The 22,023-nt window shown below is 45.5% G+C and overlaps 1 protein-coding gene across 2 annotated transcripts in view; it reads left to right on the top strand.

Annotated features, from left to right (window-relative positions):
* Positions 1–22,023, top strand: part of LOC110488577 (slit homolog 3 protein-like) — a 210,875-nt gene that overhangs the window by 12,081 nt on the left and 176,771 nt on the right. For both annotated transcript variants that reach the window (XM_036942709.1, XM_036942708.1), the window contains exons 2-4: positions 4,707–4,778; positions 7,957–8,028; positions 10,269–10,340. In XM_036942709.1, the coding sequence (XP_036798604.1) occupies positions 4,707–4,778; positions 7,957–8,028; positions 10,269–10,340 (216 nt within the window). The remainder of the gene's footprint in view (positions 1–4,706; positions 4,779–7,956; positions 8,029–10,268; positions 10,341–22,023) is intronic.

Genomic DNA, 22,023 nt, shown 5'->3' with positions numbered 1-22,023 from the left:
GACAAAGCAAAAACAGGTTTTTATATATTTTTTGCAAATATATAAAGAAGCAAAAACAAAATATCTTATTTACATAAGTATTCAAACCGTTTGCAAGAGCCTCAAAATTGAGCTCAGGTGCATCCTGTTTCCATTGATCATCCTGGTGATGTTTCTACAACTTGAGGTCACATAGTTGACAATACATGTCAGAGCAAAACCAAGCCATGAGGTCGAAGGAATTTTCCATAGAGATCCGAGATAGGATTGTGTCGAGGCACAGATCTGGGGAAGGGTCCCAAAAAATGTCTGTAGCATTGAAGGTCTGCAAAAACACAGTGGCCTCCCTCATTCTTAAATGGAAGAAGTTTGGAACCACCAAGACTCTTCCTAGAGCTAGCCAGACTGAGCAATCGGGGGAGAAGGGCCTTGGTCAGGGAGGCCAAGAACCCAATGTCCACTCTGAGAGAGCTCCAGAATTCCTCTGTGGACATTGGAGTACCTTCCAGAAGGACAACCATCTCTGCAGCACTCCACCAATAAGGCCTTTATGGTAGAGTGGCCAAACGGAAGCCACTTTTCAGTAAAAGGCACGTGATTGCCCGCTTGGAGTTTGCCAAAAAGCACCTAAAGGTCTCTCAGGCCATGAGAAAGAAGATTCGCTACGGTGAAGCATGGTGGTGGCAAGATGAACGGAGCATAGTACAGAGAGATTCTTGAGGAAAAACCTTCTCCAGAGAACTCAGGACCTCAGACTGGGGTGAAGGTTCACCTTCCAACAGGACAATGACCTTTCCATAAGATGTTGGAACATTACTGCGGGGACTTGCTTCCATTCAGCCACAAGAGCATTAGCGAGGTCGAGCACTGATGTTGGGCGATTAGGCCTGGCTCGCAGTTGGCCTTCCAATTCATCCCAAAGGTGTTCGATAGGTTTAAGGTCTGGGCTCTACGCAGGCCAGTGAAGTTCTTTCACACCGATCTCGACAAACCATTTGTGTATGGACCTTGCTTTGTGCACGGAGGCATTGTCATGCTGAAACAGGATAGGGCCTTCCCCAAACTGTTGCCTCAAGTTGGAAGCACAGAATTGTCTAGAATGTCATTGTATGTTGTAGCGTTAAGATTTCTTTCACTTGAAATAAGGGGCCTGGCCCGAACCACGAAAAACAGCTCCGTTATTCCTCCCCCACCAAACTTTACAGTTGACACTCTGCACTCAGGCAGGTAGCGTTCTCCTGGTATCTGCCAAACCCAGATGTGTCAGTCAGCCAGATGTTGAAGCATGTTTCATCACTCCAGAGAACGCGTTTCCACTGAAACCCATTTCATGAAGCTCCCGACTAACAGTTCTTGTGCTGACGTTGCTTCCAGAGGCAGTTTGGAACTCAGTAGTTAGTGTTGCAACCAAGGACAGATGATTTTTACCCGCTAGCAGGAGTGGGCAATTCCAGTCCTCGAGGGCCGGATTGGTGTCAAAATTTTGCCCAAGCCCCAGCTAACACACCAGATTCCAATAATCGCCTAATCATGATCTTCAGTTTAGAATGCAATTTGATTAATCAGCTGTGTTTGTCAGGGATGGAGAAAAAGTGTCACTTCATGGCTGAGCCGTTGTTGCTCCTAGACGTTTCCACTTCACAATAACAGCACTTACTGTTGACTGGGGCAGCTCTAGCAGAGCAGAAATTTGACGAACTGTTGGAAAGGTGACATCCCACTGTATGACGATGCTACGTTGAAAGTCACTGAGCCCTTCAGTAAGGCCATTCTACTGCCAATGTCTATGGAGATTGCATGTCTGTGTGCTCAATTTTATACACCTTTCAGCAACGTGTCGGGCTGAAACGGCCGAATCCACTAATTTGAAGGGGTGTCCACATACTTTTGTATATATAGTGTAGTTCTGAGCATGAGAGGAGTAACTCAATGAAGATTCCGAACATGGTTTAGAGGCTTTGAGAAGGAAGTGGAGCATACCTGCTGTGGCCTGGTCTTCCATCTGCTGTGGAAGACCAGGCGACTTCAGCTTCAAGGAAAATAACAGGAGATTACAGCAGGAAGCACATTGTGAAGCAAAGTGTTAGATGGAGAAAAGAGAGATTGTTTATGTGTTTTTGTAAAAATTCTTCTCCCATGGATTTGAAGGGGCTTTGGGGGCCTTTTCGTTACGTGTCACCCGATATGTCATTTGTGCAACATAATGTTCCTGGGCCAAAATAAATGTATTTTCTTGTCCGGTCGGTCGATGCATCAATAAAGTGCTCTTGTAAGTGATTTCGCCCGAGGTAAAGTAAAACACTCTGTCAGCTTCTGTGCCAGACTAGTTGGTTCAGTGGTTTAAAGGCCTTGAGTGGGTGGGGTGGCCTGGGGGTGGGCATTGTGAGGCCCTGAACACCTGCTGTTTGGATTGCCACCTTATCCCTCACACAAATGAAAACATACAATGGGCAGCAGGGTGCACAAAAGCCGCTTGTCGATTGCTGACCCCTACCAGATCACAGCGTTCTAAAAGCCTGTTTAATTGACTTCTTTGAGTAGCGATGCCTGATTATATTCCCTGGTGAAACATGTTTTCCACAATGTAACAGTTACTGGGAACAGTGAAGGATAGAGATAAGAGAGGAGAGATTGTAGTGCGAGGGAGGAAGAACGCTGGGTTAGAGAAGGGGAGCGAGATAGTGTTGTGTGGGACCGAGAGGCAGGGAGAGAAGGGGTGAGTGAGGGACAGAGAGTTGAGGGTCAGAATGAGAAGTTGAAAGAGTGAGAGTAAGGGACAGGAGGGCGATGGAAAAAGTAGCGAGAGTGAGAGATGGAACAGAGAGCGGGTAAGAGAGTGTGAGAGAGAACAGAGAGAGGGGGAGAGAGGAGAGCAGAGAGAGGCTGAGGGAAGAGCAGGGAGAGTGTGAGAGAGAAGAGCAGAGAGAGTGTGAGAGAGAAGAGCAGAGAGAGGGTGAGAGAGAAGAGCAGAGGGTGAGAGGAGAGCAGAGAGAGGGTGAGCGAAGAGCAGGGAGAGTGTGAGAGAGAAGAGCAGAGAGAGAGCAGGGAGAGGGTGAGAGAGAAGAGCAGAGAGAGAGCAGAGAGAGGGTGAGAGAGAAGAGCAGAGGAATGGGAGGGTGACTTCACCAGCAGTCAGGCCCCTGTCCTCTCTAAGGCCACAATATGGCTCCCATTAGAGCTCTTTATGTGCAGAGCTGGGGAAGTCTTTTGAAATCCAATATGCCTTTAAATCAGATTTATAAATGTTTATTTATATTATGAGAAACATACACTGAGCCCCACGTCAAAGAGACCGTGTGTGTGTGCGTGTGCGTGTTAGCGATGGGGTAGAAGAGCGAAACAGTTACATATTGCAATATTCTTTTTGGAAAATATATCGATATTTGACTTCAAATATTGATTTAGAAAATGTTTTAAATAGTACTGTAGGTAGCGTTACCTAGCGCTAGTCAGGTGTACCTGCGGCAAAACACTTTGTAATCGTATAGCTTGTTCTCCATCTTCTTTTTAAGTAGTGAGCCAACATATTTCCCTGACTGATCAAAACTCATTTCCTCACGCTCTCTCTTGTCTCTCGGCAGTAGACATATAGTGAGCAATATGTTTGGAACATCAAATCACAATAAAATCGCAATATGAATTCGCAATACATATAGAATCGTGAGAATCGCGAGAATCGCAGCACATATCGTATCGGCATCTAAGTATCGTGATAATATCGTATTGTGAGGTTCCTGGCCATTTCCAGCCCTAGTGTGTGCGTGTGAGAGTGTGTGTGTGTGTGTGTGTCTGTGTGTGCTTACGTGTGCTCATGCAAGAGTGTGTGTAAGGGTGTGTGTGTATTTAATGTGTGTGTTTTTTCTTCCCTAATTCTTCCTTTGTGTCGTACATTCTGAGAAGTAGTTCAATCGGAGTAACAGTCTGCAAGCAAGATAAGCTTTTGGCTCCAGAGAGAAAAATTGATCAAATCAGAAGTAACATCAATGTATATTTGTTCGAGGCCTTTGTCATTCTCATTCTCTTGTCCTACATTCATGCTGTCAGTATGGACTGTATACAATACACACTGACATCGTTACAGGCAGGCCTATGATCCCCACACAATGGTATGTGGATTTCCATGAGTGAGCAAACACACACGCACACACACACACACACACACGCACACACACACACACACACACACACACACACACACACACACACACACACACACACACACACACACACACACACACACACACATACACACACACAGGTGAGCACTCTAGCATCTTACCTGTTGGCGCCAGTGTGTTTGAGATATGAGCAGAGTGTGGGGCCACTCAGAGAGTCCTGGATGGCTCCTCTTTGCCCAGTAAGGTAGTCAGGTACAAAGTCTCTGGGATGAAAGGACTTGGCCCCCGGTGTCTTAGGTAGGGGCCACAAGGCAGAGAGAGACTGAAGAGAAGGTGCTCTTCTCCACACCTCAGGGGCAATCTTTCACAGCGTGAAGGACACCCAGCACACCACTTCACAGCCACCGTGCCCCGCCATTATCTCCACAGAGCAGAGCAGTGTGCTGCTTAGGCCGCGGCCAGGGAACCTCTGCATTACCATCCCATGTTCACAAGCGTGGATAGAGAACTGATAGACTGACCCTGATTATGATGATGTGTGATTATCGTTCTAACATATCTCTCTCTCTCTCTCTCTCTCACTCTCTCTCTCTCTCTCTCTCCTTTCAGGGACTTGGACAGGAATAACATCACCAGGATCACTAAAGTTGACTTTTCTGGCATCAAGAACCTGCGAGTTCTGTAAGCATTCTCTCCGTCCTTCACAAATAAGCATGATAATAAGACCAAATTTGATATAACGTTGATATACACTGAAGGTACAAAACATGAATAACACCTTCCTAATTTTGAGTTGCACCCCCCACCCCCCCAATGTTGACTCCAATGCATCCCACAGTTGTGACAAGTTGACTGGATGTCCTTTAGGTGGTGGACCATTCTTGATACACACGGGAAACTGTTGAGGGTGAAAAACACATTACCATGCCCCGTTCAAAGGCACTTAAATCTTTTGTCTTGCACATTCACCGTCTGAATGACGCTCAATCCATGTCTCAATTGCCTCAAGGTTTAAAAATCCATGTCTCAATTGTCTCAAGGTTTAAAAATCCATGTCTCAATTGTCTCAAGGTTAAAAAATCCATGTCTCAATTGTCTCAAGGTTTAAAATCCATGTCTCAATTGTCTCAAGGTTTAAAAATCAATGTCCCAATTGTCTCAAGGTTTAAAAATCCATGTCTCAATTGTCTCAAGGTTTAAAAATCCATGTCTCAATTGTCTCAAGGTTTAAAAATCCATGTCTCAATTGTCTCAAGGTTTAAAAATCCATGTCTCAATTGTCTCAAGGTTTAAAAATCCATGTCTCAATTGTCTCAAGGTTTAAAAATCCATGTCTCAATTGTCTCAAGGTTTAAAAATCCATGTCTCAATTGTCTCAAGGTTTAAAAATCCATGTCTTAATTGTCTCAAGGTTTAAAAATCCATGTCTCAATTGTCTCAAGGTTTAAAAATCCATGTCCCAATTGTCTCAAGGTTTAAAAATCCATGTCTCAATTGTCTCAAGGTTTAAAAATCCATGTCTCAATTGTCTCAAGGTTTAAAAATCCATGTCTCAATTGTCTCAAGGTTTAAAAATCCATGTCTCAATTGTCTCAAGGTTTAAAAATCCATGTCTCAATTGTCTCAAGGGTTAAAAATCCATGTCTCAATTGTCTCAAGGTTTAAAAATCCATGTCTCAATTTTCTCACTGCATAAAAATCCTAACTAAATTTGGACTTAGGTTGCTAAATTTGGACCCAGGTTGCTAAATTTGGACCCATGTTGCTTTGTTTAATGCATTTGTGTCATTAAGGGAGAAACATTGGTTATAGTCATTAGGAAAGAAACAGGTTATAGTGATTAAGTAAGTCATTTTGAATTTACCATGTTTATGTTTAACCTATAAGTAGCTGTCTAAAATCCCACGATTACGAGCCATTGGAAATAACTAAGCAAATGGAAATGTGGAATCATGGGAGCAAAATGTCATAATTGCACAATATTTACAAGGTTAAAAAGCATAGCGTTGGTACGTTTTACCTGGCTAATGACATGCAGTAAAACCCAACTGTAGTATAACTTCCCTCCAACTCCTCTCACGGCTATCACAATGATGATACACAAAGGAAAGTATTTGACACTCATCGGTTTGGAGTTGCACCAATTGACTCGACGGGCTCCTTCCTCCCCTCTCTTGCCCGAAGAGAGAGCTTGAGCACGTGTGACCGCGTGCTGAGCTAATGACTGTAATCTAACGACGTCTTGGTGCTGTTTACCTCCTGAACAAGGGCGTGTAAAAGGATGGCGTGGAGACAAAAATAACCGGCAATCGAAAGCACCCAAGGAGTGGTAATAAGCAGGGTCTGTCCTGCAGTACTGTCAGCCGGGTCCGGCTACCTTTTTCTTTATGTGGCTCATTATTAACAGCAGTCAGCCAGTGACATTTCCCTACTCCAAACCATGTGGATGTAGAAGTCTTGGGAACGACATCTGAGTACACACACACACCCACACACATACATTTAAGGGATTCCCTTGGTCCCTTCGTTTTGGGCTGATGAGCACATTACTGTAGGTCCTTTTTCACTGCTGGCTTGCCCCTCATGATAGTGTAGTTGCTGGCCTATGTTCCATATGGATAATGGACCACATAAACCATATGAAAACAATACTATTATACTACACGATACACACAACCCCATCTGGTGGGTTCAGAGAATATTTACTTAAATGTCGATAAATAAACCAGCGAGAGTTTGATCCCTCGTTTGTGGGAACCGGATTTATATATCAGATCATCATCCAAGGTATAGGATTCGTCTTTTATTAACCAAATAAGGCAATTATTTTGGGCTAAACATTTTGGTCTTTGCCTAACTAGCTCCATCTGAGACCAATCCACGGGTATTAGAGCTGCTGGCTTTTGGCTAGGCCAATGGGTTAGTCTGGAAACCTGCGGTATTCTTCACAAATTGCCTCTGAATATTTCTCTTATGATGAGGCCAACTGTGTCATCTCCCCCTGACAAACGGATATGACAAAAACATGTATTGATAGCAGTAAAGCAGTCACATGTATAAACATTTGCTTAAAAGACAATTTATAACTGAGAGCCTCCTGCCAAAAGACCGGAATTCCACATGAGAAGCAGAGAATGTTTTCTGTCTCGCGTTTCCACTTTCTGCTTATGGCCTTGGTTGTATCAAGCCGCCATGAGTATCAGTCACTCTGCGATTCATGTGCTTCTCAGATATGTCACTCCAGATTGGCCCTAATATCCAGAGACACAAATATAAACAGCATATCCATGGAGATGGAGATGTTCTGCCTTTGTAAGGCATCTGGAAAACCTTAGGGATCCTGAAACATGACATGATGTTCCCAGAGCAGAGGGTAGACACTCGACAGGCTAAAGTAAGGAATACCCATTTAGACCTCAAAGGAAAACCCTGCAGTTATAGTACATGGTCTTGTTTCTAAAAGGAGTACATGGTCTTGTTTCTAAAAGGAGTACATGGTCTTGTTTCTAAAAGGAGTACATGGTCTTGTTTCTAAAAGGAGTACACTGTATTGCTTTGAAAAGGAGTACATTGTATTGCTTTGAAAAGGAGTACATGGTCTTGTTTCTAAAAGGAGTACATTGTATTGCTTTGAAAAGGAGTACATGGTCTTGTTTCTAAAAGGAGTACATTGTATTGCTTTGAAAAGGAGTACATTGTATTGCTATGAAAAGGAGTACATGGTCTTGTTTCTAAAAGGAGTACACTGTGTTGCTTTGAAAAGGAGTACATGTTCTTGCTTCTAAAAGGAGTTCTGTAGCTTTACCCCATGTTGCGTTTAACCCATGATCTATAATGTTGTCACCCTCTTTTCTGTCAGGCACCTAGAGGACAACCAGATCACAGTGATTGAGAGGGGGGCGTTCCAGGACCTCAAACAGCTAGAGAGACTGTAAGTATCCCTAGACGACCTCACTTCCCTACCCAGCAGCCACTGCAGCAGACTGACACCCTCTAGAAACTTTTCACCCCTAATACCACGTTTGGGTATTTACACTGTTTCTGTGTGCTTAAGTGTGTGTGTTTGTTTTGTCTGTGTGCGTTGCGTGTGTGTGTGTGTGTGTGTGTGTATACCATATATGCACTCTCAGAAGCACTCAAAAAGGCATATTTAGGTAAGGACGATATAGATTACCTACATTTAAAAGTCAAGGTGGGTGACTCTCTCACCTGCTCCTTGACACGGTTGAAGCATGCCTCCACATCACTCCTGAGTGTGAACATTAACACTCTGACGTGAAACTGACTACTCGGTCAAAACAACATGAAGGGAACTGCTTCTGATGTCCAAGTGAATAACCTAGACATTTGGCTTGCTGACCTTGTCTGTGTCATTGGGTTTGTTTCGGTCTGGAAGTAGCTGGCTGACCACACACTGGTAACTAAACCAAACCCATGCATGCCAGGCTTGCCAGCCATGACGAGGGTCCAAGTCCGCCTGTCGAATGTGCGTTAGTACCTGGGCAGACCATCTCCCAGATCTCCTAGCCAAGTCCCCTTTCTGTCACAGCCTCTTCCTATCCTGCCAGGAACTCACTCTGCCTGGATGTTATTCTGCCGGCCCATCCGCTTTTCACACCGCTCTGGAATTCGGCTGGGAAGGAACCAGGGTCTGAGTGAAGGGTCCTATGTCCGCAGACTACGCACTGACACTCCTGCCCTGTTGACTGGAGCCCATGTGTGACTTGGGCGGTCAGGGTGCTGTTTGTATGGCACGGGCGCGCAGTGCACACATAGACCTCTCGCTTTATGACCCTGGCTCTGGGACAGGTGGGCGTTAGTACCGCGGTGTAACGTGACAGGGATCACACTGACAGAGATCGTAGACAGGGCCATGGGAACATATCTCCAGTCATGTTATCGCTCTCTCTCTGAGGGAAATGTATGTCAGTAGAATAAAGTAATGGGGTGAGGGAGTTGACCTTTGCTGAAATGGAGCTAAGGAATCAGTGGAGGAAAGTATCAAAACAGATCAGATTTACTTCGATTAGATCAAAGTCAGTGCTGTCAAGTGGTACATCAAATGTGTCTTATAGGAGTATTCCAGGCTTGACAACGTATGTGACAGTTGATCTTCTCCCTAATGTTGTGTTTCTCATTGAGGTCAGGTCAGAGATTGAGGCCTTTGCTTTGAGCTGTAATGATTTGTGGCGTAACAGCGTGGAAAGTAGATATGCTAGCTGGCTAGGTGTTAGGTAAGCCTTTAGTCTCTCCATCCGGCTGTGCAGGCCAGGGATGGATGAGGACAGAGGGAGACAGAGGGAGAGTGATCAAGCTCTGAGGGCTTCTTTCATGACATCCTGAGAACCTCCCCCGTCTTCCTCCACATACCTCAGCTGTGCCCTGTGACCCCCTGTCTCAGAAAAAGGCTTTGGTGCCATGATAAGGCCTAGCATCCTGAACCCCATCCCCCCCCATGTTAGCCTGTAGAGGCTCACCACAGTGATAATGGCCTTTAAAGGCTTCAGATGACTTCAGAGCCTGATAACCTATGCCCGTCTTCATAGGAAGTCACCCGCTTTAGCCCATCTGTGAACTCTTGACCCAGGGCGCTGCCATTGGCTTATCCCAGTCTTCCTGTTCCGCGAACAAAGGGTCATCCCACTTCGGAGGTTCTAATCTGATTGATTGATTGGAGCGTCTGTGTTTCGTTTATATTTCGCCGGCCTTCTCATCGATCTCTGTTCCCTGCTGTACCACAACACAATGGCGCTTGATGTTGGCGTATGTTTCAGCCCTCAAATGTTCCCTAAGTCTGTCTCTCTGTGTCTCTCTCACACTACACTACACACCAACACAGCCCAAACTGTACTCTATTCATTTCACATAGTCAAATGTCTGAATGCCTCATCAAACAGCGCTTATTTGACCAGACTGATGCTTTCGCCCTTCCCTTGCGCTCTCTCTCCTCTCCCCCTCTCCCTCTCTTACTCTCTCTCTCTCTCTCTCTCTCTCTCTCTCTCTCTCTCTCTCTCTCTCTCTCTCTCTCTCCTCTCCCCCTCTCTCTCTCTCTCCCTCTCTCTTTCTCTCCCTCTCTCTCTCTCTCTCTCTCTCTCTCTCTCTCTCTCTCTCTCTCCCCCTTTCTCTCTTCTCTCCCCCTTTCTCTCCCTCTCTCTCTCTCTCTCTCTCCAGGCGTCTGAACCGGAACAAGCTGCAGGTTCTCCCAGAGCTGCTGTTCCAGTCCACACCCAAGCTTGGCCGCCTGTAAGTCACAATGCTACTTCTCTTTTGATATCTGATCGCCGGGAAACAAAGTCAACTTCCCCACTGTTTTAATTTCAATCATTGTCTCGGACGGGGGTTTCCGCTCAAATATTTAGCTTCCCATACAGTTTGAAGAGGAGAGGAGGTTTGCGGTCAGTGCAGGGACAGTCATCGTGTTATTATTCTTTAACCCCCCCAGATGTTGGGCTTTTATTTGGGTTGCGGATCCCTGCTAGGTGTAAGGTGACACAGCCCGGCTCTGTACTCCTGTCCTTGAGGTGAAGGTGTGCTAGGGGGAATGTTTTCCTGGGACCGGAGGGGGTAACTGCAGAATTTTTATTCCCGAATATCCATTTCGCCGAGCCCTTTGAATGCCTGGCCTGGTCACACCGCAGCCGTTAGCTTTGCTGTCAGGGAGGACTAGAGCCGGTCCTCAGAGAAACACTCGTACTCAGGTTCGCCCTGTGTGGAACCGACAACCGGCCCTGAACTTTACTAGTGTTTACTTTGGGGCAGCGTTGGGGCTCTATTAACTTGGGTTTAGTGTATTTTTTTTTTTTTTTCTACTGTGAAATGTTTCCATTAGGAAAACAGAGAGATTGGAACTGCCAAATAATACGTTAATCTCTTTCAAAATTGTCTTTGTTCCCTTCATTGTTTTGGAGATTACTCCAGAGATGAATTCACAGCCTATTTGTTCACACTGTGCGGCTCCATGTAGCGGTGAAGACTTGATCCGCGTTTGACGACAGCAGTCATGGCTCTGTTTAAAGAAACGAGACTCTCCGCTGCCAATTCAACAGCAGTTTGTGTTTCTCCTCCGGGCTATCGATGCTGTCTCAGAAACACTTGTTGAGAATGACAGTTTAATTTCCTCTCCTCCCTATGCTGCTCCAACATAAAAGCATTATTGGCAATGAATTTAGGATTTTTTTTGTATTTATTTATCAGAGGTTAATAAGGCATTCTTTACAATCCCAGACAGTTTCTAAGGAGTGGAAAGAATGGACAAAGCGAATACTGTAAATCTCTCTGTTTCTTATCCTTTTCCCATCAGCAAATTTAAATTATAGTGTCTGAAGTTTCCCCCAAAGTTGGTTTGAGTTCTTTATTCGATGACGTTTTGCTATGTCTAAACTATCCTGTAATGAAGGCTCTCCTAATCTGGTCGGAGCGAGAGGTGGTTTACGAGGGGTTCATGACCTCTCCCTGTCATACTTGGTTATTATCTGTTATGGTAGTGTGATATGAATTGCCTAACCCCTAACCCTGGTATTAAAGACCCTGCTCGCGCCGGCCAGGCTGAGGCAGCTGTAGAAAGCATACGCAGCGCATCACAGTCCAACAGGTTTATTTGATGTGAGTCTTGCCCTCGCCCTTCGCACTAGCCAGCGTTCCAGGAAACATTCTGCTGCTTTGGGTCAGGTCAGAGAAAGGTAATGGTTGCATCCGTTAACTTAGCTGCAAGAGTCAAGACCGAGGGAGAGGAAGTGAAAAGAAAAGAAACGTGGTCTGTCCCGTCGGTCCGGGGGACTTTGATGTGAATGTGCCATCATGCAAACAAATGCATAATAGATGAGCTGGAGACAGGGGTGACCGAGCAGACTGCCTCACAGCTACATCCACAGGCAGGCTCAGGTATTGGCTGATGGGGCCATGGACAGTGAGGGTTGTGGTGGTGGTGGTGGGGTAGGAGGGCTGGAGCCTGGTGCCCCAGAGTTGGTGGAGGTTAGGGTTGGGGGTGGGAGGCTAGCCTGGGCCTGGCCTGGGTCGGTGGGATGGATCATGGATCATGGATGATCATGATGGAGCCACTGGGCTGCTGGCTGGGGCGTTTGTGGTCAGCGCTCCCTGTGCAGGCCCACTCTGCTTGGAAGGAATGCGGTTAGAGTTACAGGGCTGAGACTGCAGCTCCTCTCTCTCTCTCTGCAGAGCACTGTATGTGTGGGCCAAGGAAGCAGGGGCCTCTCTCTCTCTCTCTCTCTCTCTCTCTCTCTCTCTCTCTCTCTCTGCAGAGCACTGTCTGTGTGGGCCAAGGAAGCAGGGGCCTCTCTCTCTCTCTCTCTCTCTCTCTCTCTCTCTCTCTCTCTCTCTCTCTCTCTCTCTCTCTCTCTGCAAGGATAGCTCTCTATCTAGCAGGGGATTTCTGTCCCTCTCTTTCTATTTCTCTCTCTGTTCTATATCTCTATCCTCCTCCTCCTATTCACTGACTGCCCCTCTAGTATTCAACCTGATGGCTAATGGAAAGCAAATGAAGAACTAGAGGGAGGCCATGAAGATGCCTGCTGCTGTTTATTAATGGTGACTGGGATTAGGCCCCTCGTATTAACTCCACTTCCTCCTGACTGGCTGGTCGGTCGTCAGGCCCCCATGTTGTGGTGTTTGAACGCAGGATATTTCAGCCAGCAATACCCATGGGACTCAACCACTCCCTGCCAAAGGCTTGCTCAGGTTGTATGTGATTGGTGCGCATGGAGGGCGTAATGCACAATGTTTTCTTATCCCCCACCCCTCTAGTCAATTGAGAGTCCTCCCTTCAATCTTGGTGAGCAATTATCCATTAGTGAGTAGAGTAGTTAGCCTGTCTGAATGCTATGGCCAGCAGTGTAGTGGTGGTAACTCACTGTGATTGATTCTGCCAGAAGAAGAAGTAGTTGGATGCCTGCTCGGTGCTAGAATCTGGGCATGGGCCAGCTACATCCCCACTCCATACTCCCAACCACCCCCCTCTCCCCCCAGCCCCTTCCAAACTCTGCTATCGTTTGCCCACAGTTTGTTATCGTGTCAGGAATCGTTCTGCTGTTTTCCCATCACTTTGGCTCCAGTTCCAGTTTGTTTGGTTTTCACGGGACGCCATATTTGCTAGAAACAAATAACTCTCCCGCACATTTAGTTTCTCACGCCTGTTGGACGAGGACTGATTTAGCGAAAACACAGAAGCAGCAGATTGAGCTTTTTCCTAGTCTTCTTCTCTGTGTTAAAGCACGGTGCTTTAAACCAAGGCCTGCAGAACAGACATGCATGTAGGCTACGGTAGCACCCAGTATCAGTGTTTCTCTTTAAAGCTCTTAAGCTGGCAAACAGTGTGGCTGTGTACTGCCTGACCACAATGCTCCTCCTGCCTCCGATATCTGCCTAATAATTCAATACGTCCCGAATGCATAAACCATGGAGCCCTGGCACGCAGCTCAGCCATTGGGCCCTCTGATTGTTTTCAGAGAAATGAAGCTCTCCCAGAATGCAAGCCAAATGTCTTCCAAAATAGGGCTGCACTCAGCCAGTTTCTGGAGGCCAGACAGCTTTGTGATTTACTCCAAAGACATATTTAGATAAATACAAGCTACAAAGACATTGGAGGTCTGCTTCTGAGCCAATGAGAACCGGACGGGGCACAGCTTGTTGGTAGATACAAAACGTTTTGTTTTGTTCAGTTTAGTTGATTAGGATCTCCATTAGCTACTACACATGCAGCAGCTACTCTTCCTGGGGTCCACATAAAACATACAAATAACATGACAAAGTACAGAACAGTTATAGACAAGAACAACATAAGATTTTTTTTACTTTGAATTGAATGTAATAATAATAAAAATGACTTATATATTGGAAATGGACAACAAAAATACTATTTACAGACTTTTCATATATACAATGCCTTCAGAAAGTATTCAGACCTCTTGACTTTTTCCAGCCTTATTCCAAAAAAGTATGAAATTGGTTTACTAATCAATCTACACACAATAGTCCATAATGACAAAGACATTTTTTATTTTTTTAAGTCATTAATAAACATGTTTAATTTCCATGTGTACTAGGAAGCTAAAAGTGCCCCAGGCCTTGAAAAATAAACAATTCAACTGATGGATAGTATGAGGGGATATCGGTGAACAAATGCCGCGGTCAAGGCTATGAGAGTGCAATGAGTGGAGCCAGCTTGCTGGTGGTCAAAAGCGCTTATCAATCCGAGAGCCTAATAATTCCATAGGTAGTTCTTTATGAGTTTTAGTCTAGAAAACGACCTCTCCGCAGAAGCGACAGGTAGAGAGGGATGGTAAAAACAGCTTGGTTGCCGTAGCAACATCAGGGAAGCTGGGCAGAAGGGAGGGGTGCTTCATATAGAGCAGTTCTGTGACATCCTTACTTGAGCCTTTCGTTGTCTTTAATTGCCGGCATCAACACGTTACAGAAAGATATGAACTGTACAGGAAGCTCTGGGGACAGGCCGTCGATATTCTGAACAGCTAATAAATTGGCAGATGCAAACAGATGATCACCTTTAGCGGGCAACAGTTTTTGATGGCTTGAACAAAAAAAAGAGGTTTACGATTTCCTTCATGCTGGTGAACTGGCTTTTGAGTTGTTTGGTTGCAGTATGAACAGTCCCGGGTCTCTGGTATATCTTCCCTAAGTGTATATCATTCCCACGCTAAGTTTAAATTGTGTGCATCGCAATGGACATATAATTCACAACGTCTCAGGAAAGACTGTCTGGGTTGGCAATACTCAGTATAGGAAACAGTTGGGCCTGCAACCTGGACCTACAGGCCGTGGTGAATACATTTACTCACAATAAAGGAGGACTCCAAGAGACCAGGGGAGTCTCTCAAGTTGGATTTCATTTAATTGACCTTGAATATCGCAGGCCATTTGTGTAGGCTATTAGCCAGACAAAACCCGCTGAGCTCAACAATAAATAGTGGCTGAATTTATTTACTTTTCCCCCTCATTGTTAGGCTATTTGATGTGTCATTTGTATAAACAGTTTATAAATGGCAGCTAAATCTGGTATATAGCTATAGATAGTACACTGCATAATGAAACAATCCCTAGCAAGCTAGTGTTTTGAGGGTGGACTGACTGTATTAATTGGCATTATTAGAATGGTTTTATGCACAACATATTTCTATCCAAGCTCGGAGAGAGCGCTAGGACGGCTCATGTCATGCAGGTTCAGGCGGCCAAATAGGGCCGTTGCATAATCAACTAAATCTATTGGTAGCTGATTAGTATGTTGTTGGATCAGAAATACATTTTACAATTTGCCATGTCTGAATTTCCTTTCTTTAATTACTGAACAAGTAACTACATTATTGTCACCAGCCTAATAATGGCTGCTTTGTGACACCGTGTACAGCATGTGTCAAATTCATTCCACGGAGGGCTGGGTGTCTGCAGGGTTTCACTCATCTCTTGTACTTGATTGATGAATTCAGGTCACTATAATTAGTAAAGAACTCTCCTTACCTGGTTGTCTAGGTCTTATTTGAAAGGGAAAAAGTCCCAAAACCTGCAGACACTAGGCCCTCCATGGAGTCAGTTTGACACCCCTGGGGCCCAGCTTTGTGAAGCGTTAGGCTTAACATGAGAAAATGACGACCAAATAGGCCGAGGCATAAACATTTATCAATTAGTTAAAACATTGCGGTACATGCCCTGGCACCACAGAAAGCCTACCATCGATTTGATAGGCATGCAGCTGTATAGACATGTTGAAATTCCAGCACCATGGACAGCGATTGGCAGTCTATACTTTGTGAGTGGCTGTCTGGCTGACACATTCGATTTTTATTTTATTTTAAGAGGGGTGGGGGGGGGGGGGGGGGGGGGGCAAACGCCAACCCTGCAGGGGGGTCCAGAGAAACTGCGTTACACCAGTGCACCACACACATATTCTCCAGGTACTGACAGTTTGCACTTGGTGGCCTATAGCAGCCCCCAAAAAGAAGAGGCTTCAGATGAGGCAGGTGAACCTGTAACCACAGCACTTCTACTTCATTTGCCTCTCTGAGCTTTACAGAAATATGGCTCTGAATATATACAGAAACACCTCCCCCGTAGACATTCCTGTCTTTTCTATAGATGACATATCCTTGTATTCTTACTGCTCTATCATCAAAGGTGCTGTCTAAGTGAGCCTCAGAAATATAATAATAATAATAATATTATCTAAGATGAGCAAATTACTAATCTCATGAACTTTGTTTCTGAGGCTACATATATTTACATGAGTTAACTTTAACCCTTTACTGGGTCACCTATCGAAACGAGAACTCATAATGATAATTGGTTGCTTTTCCAAAAATGTATTTCTACTAATAACAAAGAAAGAAATCATGTATTTATTTTAGCAGATTATGTTCAGCAGATGCCTTGTCTGGTTTATCTCCGCTGCAGCAGGGTGCTCTATTCTCCATTCCACTTCTGCATAGTTGTCTTGCTGGACTGTTGCAGGGGTTCGCTGTCCTGTCGGCATGGGAGGCAGTGACGTTTTGTTGTTGTGTTTTTGGTTAGTATGCAGTGTTCTGAGTGGGAGCTGTTGGCTTGGTGGGCGGTCCCACGGGACAAGATCAAACAGTGAAACTTAATATAGCCAATTATGCTCCAATGGGAGATCTGTCAATTACTGCTCTCTGTCTCTCGCTCTCTGCCGCCCCCCCTGCTGTTTCCAGTCAGAGACGATATGTCATTGCCAGTAGGTACTTAACCTTGTCAAGTATCTGGAAATTCGAAGCGCAATCTAGTCAGGTCGAACACAGACCCAGAGCAATTCCCACTGGGGGATGCTGCTTGCATGATCGTTTTTGTTTCTGCTGACAGAAGGAATGAATAAATGGTGAAATCTGGCATCCCAACAGCTTTGTCTCACCTCAGCGTTTATCGACCCTGCGAGGAGCGGAGGAAGGAATGTTTGCCGGGGGAACTTTATTCGGATTGTGTTTGTGTGCACGCGCTCTGGCAGCCAACATGTCTTTAAGTTCCCGGCAGCAACACCTTACCACTCTAAAGTTGCCAGCTAGAGGGTGAGAGGCTATGAAATGTTGTCGGGAGTTGGCTGTCTATTTTATAGAGCAAATAATGTATATGTATGTGGTGTGTACTAAAATAGCAAAGAAACATGTGGTAGCAATTGAGTGTCCAAATAAAGGTGAGGAAACATGCAATAGGAGGTAGCTTTTAAACTGCATATTTTGTTACTGTTAATACCTTCCTTTGACTTATTTGAGTTTTGTAAGCTACAGGCTGTGGATGAGCTTTCTTAGCAGCCAACAGCACTCACACAATGTTTGTTTAATCACAATTAAGGTTTACATGTGAAGCGTAATTAAAAACAGCTGTGTCTTTGGAAACTTGGACCGGGAGGAACTGAGATATCCTCCGTGTCACGAGCAGAATAGAAAGGACCTTTTGTTGACTGCTTTTCTTACCGAGCAGAGGAAAAATAATCAACCCTGTTTTGAATTGTAGCTTTATTTTTCTTGAGGGGCTTTTAAACCTGGCTGCTCGGGTCCGGGTTTTTTAAGCACACAATTGTTATGTTTCCTCATAAGATATTCAAGACAGATTGAAAAGATTAAGATATACAGTACAAAAGTATGTGGACACCTGCTCGTCGAACATCTCATTCCAAAATCATGGGCATTAATATGGAGTTGGTCCTTCCCTTTGCTGCTATAACAGCCTCCACTCTTCTGGGAAAGCTTTCCACTAGATGTTGGAACATTTCTGCGGGGACTTGCTTCCATTCAGCCACGAGCATTAGTGAAGTAGGGCACTGATGTTGGTCGATTAGGCCTGGCTCGCAGTCTGCGTTCTAATTCATCCCAAAGGTGTTCGATGGGGTTGAGGTCAGGGCTCTGTGCAGGCCAGTCAAGTTCTTCCACACCAATCTCAACAAACCATTTTCACTTTGTGCACTGGAGCATTGTCATGCTGAAACAAACAGGAAAGGGCCTTTCCCAGACTGTTGCCACAAAGTTGGAAGAATTGTCTAGAATGTCATTGTATGCTGTAGCGTTAAGATTTCACTTCAATGGAACTAAGGGGGCCAGCCTGAACCATGAAAAACAGCCCCAGACCATTATTCCTCATCCACCAAACTTTACAGTTGACACTATGCATTTGGGCAGATAATGTTCTCCTGGCATCCGCCCAAACCCAGGTTCATCTGTCGGACTGCCAGATGGTGAAGCGTGATTCATCCCTCCAGAGAAAGCGTTTCCACTACTCCAGGGTCCAATGGCGGCTAGCTTTACACCACTCCAGCCGGCACTTGGCATTGTGAATGGTGATCTTAGGATTGTGTGCAGCTGCTCGGCCGTGAAAACCCATTTTATGAAGCTGCCGACTAACAGTTATTGTGCCGATGTTGCTTCCAGAAGTAATTTGGAACTTGGTATTGAGTGTTGCAACCAAGGACAGACAATTTTTACACACTATGTGCTTCAGCACTCGGCGGTCCCATTCTGTGAGCTTGTGTGGTCTACCACTTCGCAGCTGAGCCATTGTTGCTCCTAGACGTTTCCACTTCACAATAACAGCACCAGGGCAGCTCTAGCAGGGCAGAATAACAGCACCAGGGCAGCTCTAGCAGGGCAGAATAACAGCACCAGGGCAGCTCTAGCAGGGCAGAATAACAGCACCAGGGCAGCTCTAGCAGGGCAGAATAACAGCACCAGGGCAGCTCTAGCAGGGCAGAATAACAGCACCAGGGCAGCTCTAGCAGGGCAGAATAACAGCACCAGGGCAGCTCTAGCAGGGCAGAATAACAGCACCAGGGCAGCTCTAGCAGAGCAGAATAACAGCACCAGGGCAGCTCTAGCAGGGCAGAATAACAGCACCAGGGCAGCTCTAGCAGGGCAGAATAACAGCACCAGGGCAGCTCTAGCAGGGCAGAATAACAGCACCAGGGCAGCTCTAGCAGGGCAGAATAACAGCACCAGGGCAGCTCTAGCAGGGCAGAATAACAGCACCAGGGCAGCTCTAGCAGCGCAGAATAACAGCATCAGGGCAGCTCTAGCAGGGCAGAAAGTTGATGAACTGACTTGATGGAAAGGTGGCATGCTATGACGGTGCAACGTTGAAAGTCGCTGAGCTCTTCAGTACAGCCATTCTACTGACAATGTTTGTCTATGGAGATTTCATGGATGTTTGCTTAATTTTCTACACATGTCAGCAACCGGGGTGGCGGAAATAGCCGAAACCACTCATTTGAAGGGGTGTCCACATACCTTTGTATATATGGTGTATATATAGTCATTCATATGTTGAGTATATATATATCAGGAAATATAGTGAGACACCACAGTATATGTACAGTATGCTGTTAAGATGACAGACAGTGGATCAGGAGAGGAATTTTGCGGCATTATTTACAGTAGGGATCGGAAGGGACTGAGGCCCATATAAATCTCCCTGCATGGTGTGGGGCCCGCACAGCCACCCACTGCTGTATACTGCTGTTTCTGCTTCTGGGGACTCTGTTAGTTCTGCAGACAAGGAGCGTGCCGGCCCCCATGTGTGCTGCTGCTGGAAACTTTACTGCAATCCTGGAGCTGGCCTATGTCACACACACAGCCATTCTGAGAGGCACATACACTCACGTCTATAGGCATAGGCAGAGAGAGGGGGAGAGGTAGGGGAGAAGGGGGATTGTGAGGTCTCTTGGGTCACTAGCAGCTCCTAAAGCCTAGACTGGTGATTTATTTTGTTTTAGCAAAGTCTGATTGCTACAAATGAACCTCACAATCTTTATCGCTCTTGTAATTGCAGACACAGATGTCTTTGGTACACAATTACACAGACATACATACACAAAGACAGGCATACATACTCTCTCTTACTTTCCTTCTCTCTCTCTCTCTCTCTCTCTCTCTCTCTCTCTCTCGCTCTCTCAACACACGCACGCACTCATGTTTGCACACACACACAAACACACACACACACACACACACACAACAGCTATGTAGTAGCATGAAGGAGATCTCTGATCTAATAGCAAGTGATTTTCCAGTCTGGGTGGAAACAGGTCATTTGCAGGGGTGGTTTCTCATCCGTGGGACTCGGAGAGGAAAGGAGAGAGTGTGTGGAATGGGAGTCGTGTTTTACAGTGTGTGGGTCAGAGAGGATGGGTTTTACTGGATGGTTTTTCCTGGCCGTGAGGAGGGCCGCCTGCCCTGAGGACCGCCTGCCCTGAGGACCGCCTTGCCCTGTGAACTGGCTGTCTGGCTCTGTGTAATCTACCCATGTCCGTGTTCAGGGGTAGTCCCTCTGGGGTTGCCCCTGTCTTTCTTCTCTCCCTCCTGTCCTGCACTCAGCCCTTACCTCTACTGACCCATTTCACTGAACCCACTGAACAACTTTACTCTCAATGTCTCAGTAGCATTGCAGATTTTTACTGATAAGTACTCTAGGTAATACACATTTTAACATAGGTACTGTAGGCTATACACATTTTAACTTATAGGTACTGGAGATAATACACATTTTACATTATACGTATAGTAGGTAATAGACATTGTAACTTATAGGTACTGTAGCTAATAAGGGCCATTTTTTTTTTACAATAACGAATATAACCCTAAGCACATGGTAGGGGAAAGGGTTAGATACTGGTAGGCCTACAGTGGGTTGCAGGGGTGACTGACTGTTTGACTATGGGCATAAAGGTTGTATAAGACGTCCATAATGTGTAAGTGCAGAGAAGGGGCTGTAATGTCTGGTGCTTAGGCTCCATTAAGGGATTATCTTCCATAGGGGAGGAGAAGGGCCGCACCGCCACCGAGACTACTCACACTTTCACTCAGACACGGGCTGTTTTTCTTACAGTAAAAACAGCACCGCCACCAAAATATACAGTCAGAAGAGCTGATTCAACCAAATGTTATCATCAAGGTCAAATTCATGGATTTGATTCGTCGATGCTGCTGTCACGCTCTCCTGACGGTGATCCCAGTAAATTTTTACGGGGATCACCAGGCTGTCAGTGGCTCTCCAGTGAGAGGTTATGAAGACTGCCCCCCCCCCCCGCACACACACACACACACACACCCATCGGATACAGTATCTTTCTGTCTGTCTTTCTGTCTCTCTCGCAGAACCAGGGATAGAGGGAAAGAGGCCTAATGCCCTACGTTGATTGAGGGTGCCTGTAATTTGGGAAATAGTTTGGGGCCATTATTCACCGGGGTGTTTATCACAGGTGGTTCCCATGACGACCAGCAGAGATAATAATTGGATTTAAATGGGCTGCACATGTTTCAAAAGGGCAGAACGAATGTAATACCCACTTCCACTCCCTTTCCTTTCTCTCTCTCTCTCTTTCTCTCTCTCTCGCACTCTCTCTTTTTCTCACTCTCTCTGTGTCCATCTCAGTCAATTCCTCAGCTCATATATCTTATTTCCACCTATGGCAGGTGAACCTCAGTAGCTAAAGTAAACTGTTATGTTGTCCAACTGTTTCTGTACTGTCTATAGTCTTTAGCCGGAGTCCAGATGGGATATCAGAGTCACACTGATCATCCACTAGAGAGAGAGAGAGATAGGCACATGAATAGTGACACCGGATTTAAACATGTTTTCAGTAAATACAGTGTGCATTTAAGCCAATTAAAAATCAGTTATATTTTTATACTCATATTCACTCAAGCTGTTGAGGAAGTAGGATCGGGCGGGGCCATACGTTACGTCAGACATTCAATCAACCTTCAGTTCCTCGCTTGGTACCCCTGTACACTTTGAAAGGCATTATGAGGGATTGTGTATGCAGAAATCTGAACGGCATAGACGAGGGCTTTAACTTTGTTTAGGCTGAGAATTCTTCCAAGGCTTAAGCTACGTGCTGCAAGACCTCCCTCCGTCAACTGCGACGTTATGGGAACCATTGGCAGGAGGTGGGTTTGTTTTT

This window comes from Oncorhynchus mykiss, chromosome 14 (genome assembly GCF_013265735.2).
Source record: "Oncorhynchus mykiss isolate Arlee chromosome 14, USDA_OmykA_1.1, whole genome shotgun sequence".
NCBI classification, from domain to species: Eukaryota; Metazoa; Chordata; class Actinopteri; order Salmoniformes; family Salmonidae; genus Oncorhynchus; species Oncorhynchus mykiss.
This window is presented reverse-complemented; position numbering and strand designations above follow the sequence as displayed.